At 36.1% G+C, this 12,539-nt stretch overlaps 1 protein-coding gene across 1 annotated transcript in view; it reads right to left on the reverse strand.

Moving 5' to 3' along the window:
- The window catches only part of rngtt (RNA guanylyltransferase and 5'-phosphatase), a 116,733-nt gene that overhangs the window by 15,295 nt on the left and 88,899 nt on the right, over positions 1-12,539 (reverse strand). Inside the window, exon 14 of the mRNA XM_016449830.1 lies at positions 5,194-5,260. Within this exon, the coding sequence (XP_016305316.1) occupies positions 5,194-5,260 (67 nt within the window). The remainder of the gene's footprint in view (positions 1-5,193; positions 5,261-12,539) is intronic.

The following is a 12,539-nucleotide window of genomic DNA, read 5'->3' on the forward strand; positions in this document are numbered from 1 at the left end:
AAAATAAAAACAGTGCACATTTCATTTATCTATTATAACATTTATGTAGTTTTGTTCGCTTGGCTGTTTCCTTATAAAAGTCCAGAAATTTGTCAAGTTTTTCGTCAGGTGTCTTTTTTGTCATTACGTTGCTGTCTTGCCGCCAGCCGATCGCTGCATTGCTGATCGTGGTTTCGAGTATCGATGCATAGCCCCTTTTAAACCAACCCATGAACGTGCAATTATCTCAGATAACTCAATCCAGCCATACTAATCATCAACAACAGGTGCGTTCGAAGAACCGAATTAGCCAGATCCTGATTAGCGCGATGATATCATCTTGGATGTGACATTTCATCTCGGATGTAATAAGCGACGTACGAAGAACGGGCCCCAGGTCGATTAGAGATGTTGACTATTTTTGCATTCTGTCCCATTCAGATGAAAGCGCTCTGTCTTGGTGAAATGGAATGATTTGGGAAGCTCTACATCAGACTTGACTCATGAACAAAAGTCTCTGTGTAACAAGTAGAAATGGCTATTTTCTTGAAATTCTGTTTTCTTTGTGGTGAAAGAAGGTTCTTCAGATTATAACCAGCTAAGAAAGAGATGGTTCTTTGACTGAATGGTTCTTTGTGGAACCAAAAATGGTTCTTCTGTGGCATCGCTGTGAAGAACCTTTTAAGCACCTTTAGTTTTAAGAATGCATGTACATTATGTGAGCTATGATTATTCAGCATTTGTGTTTAATTTCCAGCCATTAGAACATTCCTGCATCTTGATTGATTGAGTGGAGCAGTGGCTCGTCACTAATGTGGCCTCTTTATTGCCTACAGTCCACTGCAGCACTTCAGCACAATGACAACAACTGCTTTCCTGTCCTCGTCTATAAAAACTCCATGTCTATCTGTGGAAATTGCACCACATATTTATTTGCGAAATAAACAAAATCATTTCATAAACATAGTCAGCAGCATAACATATGTGGTTTTGAGTGAAAGAAAACAATTACCAGTTACCATAGTTACCCATTAATTTACTACTGAGTGTGTGTTTCAGAAAACTAGCCTAAATGTTGTTTAGTGGGTTTCTTGCCAACTAAAGGAAAAAAAAAAAAAAAAAAAAATAATTTTGTTATAGAAGAAAAACAAAAAACACACTGAATTCAAGATCAGGTGATGGTTTGAAACAACCAAAGTCTGAAATTTATACTTTTGTTATCAGGAGTTGCGTGGACATTGGAGTTCTCGATGATCATGTGATAAATAATTATACAGGAATGCAAAAAGTGACTCACTTTATGGGTGAATTATTGAATCATTCATTCAACCGCTTGACTTAAAAATAATGCTGTATTCAGGAAAAAAAAAAAAAAAAAAAACTATTTCCAAAAGAGAAGTCAGACTTGGATTCATGACAAAATAGATTTGTGAACACAGACAGCAACTCCAAAAGGCATGTCAGCCTTACAAATTAGTGCTCTTCATGTGAAGCGTATGGGGGACGTAACGCACAACTGATTCCAATAGAGTTTGCATTAACATGCTGCTAAGATAATTCTGTATGTAAAAAATGCTAAATTTGGGTAAAATAATCCACAACATTACTGCACTAATGTATTTATAATCAGTGCTTCTCTCACTCCATCTTCTATCTAATTTATGCTAATTTATTTATTATTTTATTCAGGGACAATATACATTAATAATACAGAATCGGTGTAAAATGTGCTGGATTTAACTAGGATAATTAAACAACGTAATCTGTAGTTAAAATATTAATGCAAAATGATTACACTAAAATCCCTATAAATATTTATAATTTTGATTTGACAACCAAATGTTTTCATTTCTAGAGAAACCACAACAATTGTTTTTTTTCTTCTGGTTTTAAGTTGTCAAGATCTATGTCAGTTATCGTCTAGTTTCGTCTTAAGGCAAATTATAACTGACTAACCCGTACTTCTCAATGGTTTGTTACAATCGCTTCTTGTAGCAGCTCTTGTGTACCTCCTTGTTATTTGATTTATGAATATGGGTGGAACAAAACTCTTAAGAATCTTAAAAACAACACTAAATCATCTGTTCCCAGTGCAAAAAAAACGATGTGGCTTTGTGTCTAATACCTTAATAGCTGATTTCAACAGGCTTATGAATAGAACTACTTAACGAGTTGCTTTTATGAAATTCATGCAAGTTCGATCAGCCTGTAATTTAATTTTTTTTTTTTACTTTTACTTTTCAGTGTGATTTTGAATCCAGCCCTCAGTGGGTTGATGATTTTGGCTTTCACTGACCATTGGATAACACTTTATTTTGATAGCCCACTTTAGACATTCTACTAACAGTGAGTAACTTTGCAACTACATGTGAACTAGCAGTCATTAGAGTATTAGTAGACTGTCTGCTTAATATCTGCTAACACTTTACTTTAATGGGCCCACAACATACAATATTCTGACTATAAGAATATTTGCAAGTATATGTCAACTTATTCTACTAACACTAAACCTAACAATCTACTCTGAGAGTTTGTAGACATGCAGGTGCAAATTAATAGAATTAGTTGGTATGTAGTTGCAAAGTTACTTATGGTTATTAGAATGTCTAATAAAAATAAAGTGTAACCGACACAAAGTGTCACATCATTTTGTTCTCAATAAATTACACAATGTATATAAGCAAAAATTTTCAACTTTTTTTTATTTTGTTTTATTTCATTCATTGAGATCCTATGTGTGATTTAAGGGCAGGGTATGTGATTTGGTTCAAAAACATGTTTTGTTATTCTGGTTGAAAGTATTTTCACATCCCAAAAGCAATCACTAATTGAGTGGTGTAAATGTATTTATATAGTCTGTGGAAGGGTAGGACCATAAAATGTTAACATAAATGTTAACATGTAACATTACGACATGCTATCCAACCTGCCTGTCCAATCCGATCTCATGGCAATTCGTACGTATTTTACGAGGTGGCTAATTTGTACGATTTTTGCTAAATCGTACATTTTTTATGAGTTCCCCAATTTTAATGAATTCGTATGAATGACCTACCCCTAAACCTACCCATCACTGGGGTCTAAACAAATCGTACTAAATCATACATCGCACAATATCGAGTGAGGTCGACCGAGTTTGTATAAATGAGGCCGCAAGAATTCATACAAATTAGCCACCACGTAAAATACGTACGAATGGGTCGTGAGATAGCACTGGCCTGTCAATGTATGTATTCGCTAGGGGTGTAACGATACACATATTCGTATTGAACCGTTCGGTACGAGGCTTTCGGTTCGGTACGCATTACAAACCGAACGATTCGTTGGACTGATCCTATTACATTTGGAAAATAAAAGAGCTTAAAATGTGTGAAATATAAAGATCTCAGTGCCACTGCGCTCAACAAGGCAGCCCAAATGACATAACAGGCAATGGGGTGCATCGAAAGACGAGGATCTTGTATCGACTATAGCCAGAGATATTGTCAAAAACATCAATTATTGGCAATATTAAGAGGATTTGGCATTTTCAATTAATGTAGCCCTGTTACATTCTTATTTTTATTAGGCCTATTATTATTAAGTTACTTTTATTATAAAATTGTATTATTAAATTAAAATTACAATAAATTTTCCCCGCAATATTACCGCATAACTGATGCGCTGCGAGGATTACAAAAGATAAGGCTATTTGCTCCTCAATTAAAATGTTTTAAAAAAGTTATTTTAAAACAGGTCTATTATACAATTAATTATAGGCCTATAATTAAAATATTAACACTGCAGTCATCAATAAAAATCAATGAAATAAAAAGCTTTATTTAGCCTATTTAAAGCGCCGACTTTCAAAAACAACCTGTTTAACACCAAATACGTTTCTTCTCATTTTCTTTTACTATGTACGGGCCACAAGAGAAATATTAAGGGAGTAAATGAAAACAGTTAGCTATATACCGTTATCAGCATATGTTGAAGTAGATTCGTCTCTCGTCGTCTCTGAGAAAATATGCGGCGTCAGATGCCGAAAGCTCCGTCATTACTCCATCATTCCGCTTTTACTTTCACTTTCTAGTGATATCCATTGGCTCGCCTTCATGGTTTAAATCATAAATATTTCCAACATTGCGACTAAAGTAATTACCCACGCCCCCCCGTATCGAAAACGTACCGAACCGTGACACCACTGTGTCGTATCGAACCGAACCGTGAATTTTGTGAACCGTTACACCCCTAGTATTTGCATACCTCCACTCACCCTGTTCGTGCAGACATGATACGTCAGCAGCACGTTCAATTATAGACCGAGCGAGCGAGTGGAAGGCGTTATTATTGTAATATTATGCACTTTGTACTGTAAAGTTTTCTCACCGGGGAATGAGACATGAGGTAATCTGACAGCATTGACGCGTCTCTCATCGTGTCGCTGGTTAGCCTCTGGTCTGTCTGAGCACGGTCATGTGTTTTGGAGGAGGCGTGGCTTTGGAGAGTGATTTGCAGGAAGAGTGGGATCTTATGGTTTCAAAGCTAGCTTACTATTGCTAGCCTCTCCGAAATCACCTACCCTACCTTTAAGTGTTCCCAGTGTATAATAGTGTCCACACCAGAGGACGATAACATTCTGTTTATTATAAGTGCGCGTTGCTGTTATGTGACTTGACGCTTTAAATGCTTGAGTAGAATGGATTCTCATTAGCTGTCGATGCTTTTACAGTTCATCAGCTGGTAAAAAAAACCTTTTAAAAGTGATTCCAATGATATTATTCCTGTTATTAATATCTGTGCTGTTATTGTTATAGTTGTGGTGTAGACTCCAGAAACCATAACATGAACTTTAATGTTATCATTATAGTTATCATCTTTGGTGTCAACGGGCCTTTACAGTTGTTTGTGTCCAAATAGTCATACAACATGTTCCATCTTATAATGTGTTTTATTGTTGTGGCCCATTTCTCGGAACAGCCTGCACATCGAGTGCACACCTCCTGTAGGATTCCTCAAACTGCTGTCTAGGCAGGCCGATCGCTGGGTCTCAGAACGGAGCTCTTGTGTGACACAACGTTCACCTGTCTGACTCAATTAATTAAAAGCACATCATGTAAAGAGCGCTTGACAATGACAGGACTATCTTTAGCGGCATCTGTGTTTGCAGTGAATCAGACAGAGGGAACGCTGACAGAAGGAATTATCAGAGATGTGAACCAATGTTTCTCTCACCTTCATTTGTGCAAAGGGCATGTCATAGCTCCCCACGTACAGGAGACCCACCGTCTGCGGGATCAGTCTGGAGAAAGAGCGAAAATAAAGATCTAAATTAAATTTCACATCCGGACAAGCAAGCATTGTGCTATTCCCCAAGACAGCGGAAGTCAGGGAAATAATAGCAGCTCTGCTATGGAGGATGTCCTCCGATACTGCCGTGTAATTATTCTGGGCTTCATAATAAGTGCCTGTAAGACTTTCACAGTCAGGATGAGGTTCCCAAATACAAATACCAAGGGCTTTAGAGGCGTAGACTTGAAGGGGAATGTTCGGAAGGGAGGGTTTTTAAGGACAAGGATCAAGGATTTTAAAATCAATATTAAAATTAATGTTGAATGAGATGCTGGTAAATGAAGCACTGGCCTGTCTGACTCACTGAAATAAATGCACTAAACACGGCACATAAATGTATATGTAATATACACAATATGGTTATATTTTAAAAGAAGTATTTTGTGCTTATGCATTTATTTGAGGAAGTACAGTAAAAATTGAAATATTGAGAAATATTATTACACATTAAAATCACAAATGTAATTTATTGCTGTGATCAAAGCTGTATTTTCAGCATCATTACTCCAGTCTGCAGTGTCACATGATCCTTCAGAAATCAGTCTAATATACTGATTTTACTTTTACACAAAGACTGGTAGGTCTATTAGTAATATCTGTTGACTTTCACAACATTTGCTGCATTATATGCCAATGGTGACGGTTCAAAAATGGAGGGGGGGGGGCACGTTTGAGTCATTTAAAATGAACAAACTTTTCTTTTGGTATCTTAATTTTTAAGGCCCTATTTGGTTCGTTTCCAGAGATCCTTAATCGTTTCCAGATTAAGGATCTAAATATTGCTCCAAGAGTAAACTGCTACATTGTACAAATTTTCAGTGGCCAAAAAATAAATGTAGGTCACTTTGCATTCAGCATTCAGAAGAACAAATAATGTTGAACCTAGAAACACATCTCATTTCTGTATCTATCATCAAGTCCTTTTTACCCTCCTGTAATTTGGCTCCAAATCTCAGGTAAAAATTGTCATTTTGACCCACCTCTATAGATCACTCACTAAATATACATCCATGACATGTAATATTTTGGGTTTCATCACTATTTATGCTTGTCTTTCCTCAGAAAAAAGGTTTCTGAAATTCAGTTGATTTGACATGGACATACCCTATTATCAATACAGGATTTGTTGACTAGAAAGTTCAAAAGAACAGCATTTATTTGAAATTGAAATCTTTTGTAACATTATAAATGTCTTTACTGTCACTTTGGATCACTTTAATGTCGTTTCTGAATGAAAGTATTAATTTCTTTCAAAACAAACACAAACCTTTTGAACGGTAATAGGTGAGAATAATAACATACAGCTTAATAAACACTACTATATTTACTGTACTGTAATTAACAGTTTGCCTCTCTGACCCATATCCAACTTGGACTGGAAGATCAATTGTTTGATTTGGCATGTATCATCTTTGAATTATCTTTATTTGGGGGCTTTTCTCAGCAAATACTGCTTTAGCAAAATATTAATTAACCCTTCATATTGTAATAAATTCCGTTTAAACTTTAATTCTACTTTTAATGGATCAAAAGCCATAATAAAAATCAACCTGACTTGAAATATGCAATGATCACATCACACTTGAAATCCAGTCATATTAATCTCGACTGAAAAAGAAATAATCAGTGATCACTGCAAATGCTTCCTAACAAACAGCCCTCTCTATGATGGTCCCAGCTGTTCACACGTACACGCCCACTGAAATGTGTTACCATCCAAAATAGTAGTAAATCACCGGGGAGGAGAGCGGATCCGAACCCTGACACTGAGGGCTAAAGAACACCCTGCCAGTCGAGCTAATGGCGCTGTATATTTGGAGCCTCTCGGAACACGATGACGGTTACTGTGCGTACTGTGCGCTTGTTTTATCACTTCGAAAGCAGATATTTTTGTCAAATAATGAAACCAATGTAACTGTTTACACACCCACGTGATTCATTTCAGTGTGGACCAGATCTCAGCATCAGTTGTGAGCTATCTGAGCTACTGGTGTTCGGGACTAACACCGAGACGTCTCTTTAGCAGCAGTCATTACTGTTTCCATAATTGGTATAGCAATGTGTGAACTGCTGAAATGTGCATTTCTAATTAAGACCATCAAGCTCAACCATCTGTTGACTGCTCAAAAATTCATTTAGGAGTATCTGGACCTCTTTATTCATTTGATGACATTGTTTCAGAGGAGATTCTGTGAAATGTATTCTCGTGAAACACTGTCGTGAACAGACTGGATGACGCTGGATGGCTACAAGTCAAACGCAATCTGTGAATCCTGCGGATCAAATCATAAAGTTGCGTGCGTTTACACTGTCAGTGATTGAATGGTTACCACGGTATCCAACTGTATCAGCCAGCAGATCACTCTCTGCGCTGTCATTGGTAGACGCTGTAGTGTGTCACTGCTCATTTGCATAAGAGTGCCCTTGATAAAGAAAAGGAAAAACTTAAAAAGCCAAATTTAAAAAAAATTTACTCTATACAAATTTTTTTTTTTACTTTTATGAGCTGTAAGCTCTAATCATTAAAATTAAAACAAAAAAACTTTTGAAATATTTTATTTTACATGTAACGAATCTAGAATATATGAAAGTTTCACTTTTTGAAATAAATTACAAAAGTTTTCCCGATATTCAAATTTTTTGAGATGCACCTGTATATTTTTAAGAAACAATACTAGAAGAATATGGCAACCTACTTAAGGTTTTCTTTTCAAGAGTTTAATTTTTGCAATGAGGATTTTTTCCTCATTATGATATCAAAACAGTTGTGTCATCTTGAAATTCTGTCAGAATAATGCAAAAAAAAAAAAAAGATTTTCTTTTGTAGTATTTTTGTCTTGTTTTCTAGTATAAATATCTACAAATTCTTGATTCAGGATGCATTTACTTGACAAGTAAAATGACTTAAGATATTGTCTTGTTTTTTGTCTTGTTTTCTAAAAAAAAAATTATCAGAATGTTTCGTTTTTGCTTAAAACAAGCAAAAATATCTACCAATGGGGGTAAGAAAAATAATCATAATTCAAAGGCTAAACAAGATTATTTGTCTTGCCCCATTGGCAGATATTTTTGCTTGTTTTAAGCAAAAACTAACAAAATTTGGATTTTTTTTTTTTCAGAAAGCAAGACATAGTATCTTAAGTAATTTTACTTGTCAAGTGAATGCATCTTGATTAAAGAATTTTTAGATATTTGTGACCCGTGCTGGCAAAATGAGTAGTAATGCACACGGGCTAATTTTGAGCTACGGGCAAAAAAAGTGGTCGAATTTTAGATTTTCACAAAAATGAGTTCATTAAGCCCTCGTCTAGCGAGACGTAAGAAAGTAATTAAACATCTAAAAGTATCTTTATTTGTACATTTTCTGAGAGGAGAACCTTTTCCCACGCTCGCTTCTCGCACTGCCTCTCATCCGAAGCGCCTGCATAAAGTCGACAGACACCAACGGCGCTCTATCCCAATACACGTACACAGATTTAAAGTAGGCTAAATATATTTAAGTATTCACGCAAACATAATCTGTTATATCTTAAGTGAATGTCTGGGCAACTTTTGGGGAAAAACATACAATGTGTAACATTATATTAGATCCGTGCATTATACTATGTCTCATTAATGCTAATCAAACAATAAAAGAAAAGAGACTGAACTGCTTTTGTAGTTTTAATAATCAATTTATTTTTAATGAATACACTTAAGTGATTTTTACATTTTACTATATTTGTTTTTCTTACTTGAATGCTTATGTTTGCCTGTAAAATGAAAAAAGTAGGTAATACACTTGTTTTTTTATATTTGTTTATTTTTTGCATCAGTTCTTATAACAACAAAGATAAAATAAAAAAAAGCTATATTGTGATTATTAATCTAGTAATGATTATTAAGAAAAGAAGTGGGGGAAAAGATGCAACGTTGCTAGGTCAGAAAACTTCAAATCAGTTTTTATCTAAATTTACTTTGCTAACTCCATCAATTTCAAACAGGTTTAGCTCAGTCATTTTTCATGAAGTTAAAAGTCACTGTATGCATGAACTGCATTTTATATGTATTTTTGAATAAATCATTGGACCTGGACAAAAGAAAAACAGCCCAAATTACCAAGCAGAACGTAAAATGGCCAGGTCAGCCAAAAAAACTCAGTCAAGTATGGTCTTCAACACGTCTGATTGTGTTGGTCTTGCGTTGGGAATAGGACACTTGTCAGAGAAGGGGAAAATGCAGGGTGGCCAAGCTGAAAATGGGAAGATAGTTCACCTTTTAACAAGTCCAGAACTCCAAAGGAGAGTGTTAGAGAAGTCCAGATGTCTTGACATAGAAAGCCTCTGGAAGAGGGCAGCTGAAAATCACTTGGTACTAAAAGTTTGAATGGTTGTGAATCAAATCATCTCTGGTCAATGACACATGGAAAAAGATAATCTGCATGTTTTGCAGTGTGTGGTTTAACAGTCAGGCAGAGTTTTCTCTTCACAAGCACTCACTCTCTCTCTCTCTCTCTCTCTATTGAAACTGAACTGGGAACTAGCAGCTTTTATAATGTAGGTGTTCAAGGTCAGTGGATGTGTCCAAACAGACTCACGCCTGTAGTGTGAATTCAGAAAGATTCTCTAATCCAGTTTCTGAGGTTTAGCTTCTTTTACACTAAAGAGTCTGTACATTCAACAGGAGGAGGTTTGATTTTTACTTTACCCTTTTAGGTTTCAAAGCAACAAAGCCTAAATGTTACTGGACTATTGAGACGCGTTCTGAAAGAATTCATTCCACTGCTTTTAACACATGGAGCGTGTTTGCAGAGCAGCCTGACTAATGAAATGTTTATCTGTTTTCAAACCGCACAAATTTTAAGTACAAATTCGTTTCCTTAAAAATTGCACCAAATGAACCCAAGGTCTTCTCATTACCGCTCTTCAGTGTCATCTATGCAAAGAGTCAGGGGTTCTTTTATTATTTTACCCATCTCATTTCAAAGCTCTCGGCAAATAAAGAGGGCATGGTGAGAGGGAAAAACACTCGCAGATAAAGAGCGCGCGCGCGAGAGAGAGAGCTGTGTGGGAGGAGAGTGGAGATGTCATCTTTCTCTGTTTCCTGGCAGGGAAGTAACCCCGCTAATAACCTCAGCCACTCGCTGACACATCTGCTGTAGAAAAGCCAGGACTCTATGATGCTTCGATGACACACACTGCCCATCGGCTTTCAGAAAATATATATTTAACATACCCACTGGACATTTTTTGCCTCATCAAGTCGGAATAAAAAAAAAAAAGGCTTTAGAATATTGAAACATGTTAATCAAAGCTTAGAGCAGAACAGCCACTGGGTAAAATCCTAATTATGATGTAGAAACGTTTATGTGCACAGTTAATGGGTCATTAGAATCAATGCATTCCCAGTGGACATTCAGTTTGCATGCTCACATGACTTATCATCATTTAATTTTTTATAATCATTTTTAGTTTCTGTACTTGAAATGCTTTTGTAAGCCTTATGAATCCATCTTTAGCCCCAAGAGTCAGCACTCCATGCATGCGTTCTGTCTTTTACGTATACATGCGTCAGATGAACATCTTTCCCACTGCATCATGTCCTGGCGTTTTCCTTTCTTGAGTTTAGAAAATGGCTTGTCATGTTAAAAATAGTTCTCAAGTTTTGTTGCGCAGGGCATCAATGTCAGATTTACACCAATGGTCCAATCAGAAGAGTGTGGGGGCGGGACACTCAAGTGCACTGAGAGTATACAGTAGCAACTGTGCAATCGCCTCAGGGTTCAGATACTGCGTTTTTGGTGTGTTCAGAGCAGAAACAGAATTTTAAGTCTCAGCCTCCTTTTCAAAGCCTGTGTCTTTTTTCTCTCTTCCCCATTACACAGCTGCTGTTGCAGCCATTAAAATAGTTCAGTTTTGTTTTTAATGGCAAAGTGGTTATATTTCTTTTCGTTTCTTTATTAAGTTAATTTAGAAATATGTTTGGAACATTTTTTGTTTCTTAAATTCAAGTTTTTGTTTTTTAAAGTAACGGCCAAGCGGCCAGTGGCAGACAGTGAGTTGATCATAGCCAATGTTTGATCAATTTAGCCTTCTCAAATCATCATCACCACTTGCCTAAAATGAAATCTATAGATTTAAAACACTTCAAGCATATCCCTGTGTTAGTTTAAATGTTTAACCCACATAAATGTGCACTGTTAGACGCGTATCCAATCGTTTGTGTGGAGAGTGGAAGCTAAAGCGTGCTTTACAGGACATGGAGGCGCCAACGCGATCACTTGCATTTTTTTTCTTAACAGTGGAAACAACTTAATATATGCAGTCATTTTTGCTCATAAAGGTGGTAATACATCATTTGAAACTGTAAAGGGTCTACTTTTATTTGTGTGCACTCACAATATCAACAAAACGTTATGCTTTTGTAAAATAAAGAAAACAAACAGGATTTTCTGCCGTCTCGGTCTTGAACAAGAGCACTTCACAATGATGAACCGAAACTCAGCGAATACTTGCCTCACAGACATGATAAATATATCTATAGAAAGCTTTAAATTACTACTTTAGTCATTTAACTTTGAACGTGGATCACTTCCTGCTGCTGGCGGGACAATAAACACCGTCAGAGCCGCTCTTGACAGTCGCGGTAACACGGTCTCATGTTGTTTCCACCAGCACGGCAATTTTTTTTCATCACCATAACTGATGGATGCCTAAAATATAAAAATAAGAAGAAGCCTAAAAACAGGCCTGATGACTGGCCCGCATCTGAGATATGATGGGAAAATTGGCCCGAAGCCCGGCCCTAGGGGCGTAAATAAGTTGGGGCCCGTCGGGCTCAGGCTAAAATGCAGGGCTCTATCAAAATTCATCCTGTAAAACTATTTCGACATTGCGTTACCATGGAAATGGTATTTTAATTCTTTCAGCAGCTCATATTTCATAATCAAACCTTTTCTAATCTTGACAAAACACATTGTCGGAAAGGCTTCTCAAAGAGTCATTCAAGAGTTTCATATTTGGTGAAGTAATATTGTGACAGTAATGTATAAATTTGTGACAGGAAAATTCAGTGTAGTTTGGTTGTCACCATTTTTTTTTTGGAATATTTGTGATTCAAATTTGAAACATAACTTAAACATATTACTTTGATTTTATAGCAAATTTAGATTCCAAAATATTTTGTAATTATATATATATATATATATATATATATATATATATATATATATATATATTTTTTTTATAACA

This window comes from Sinocyclocheilus anshuiensis, unplaced genomic scaffold (genome assembly GCF_001515605.1).
Source record: "Sinocyclocheilus anshuiensis isolate Anshui unplaced genomic scaffold, SAMN03320099.WGS_v1.1 scaffold659, whole genome shotgun sequence".
Lineage (NCBI taxonomy): Eukaryota > Metazoa > Chordata > Actinopteri > Cypriniformes > Cyprinidae > Sinocyclocheilus > Sinocyclocheilus anshuiensis.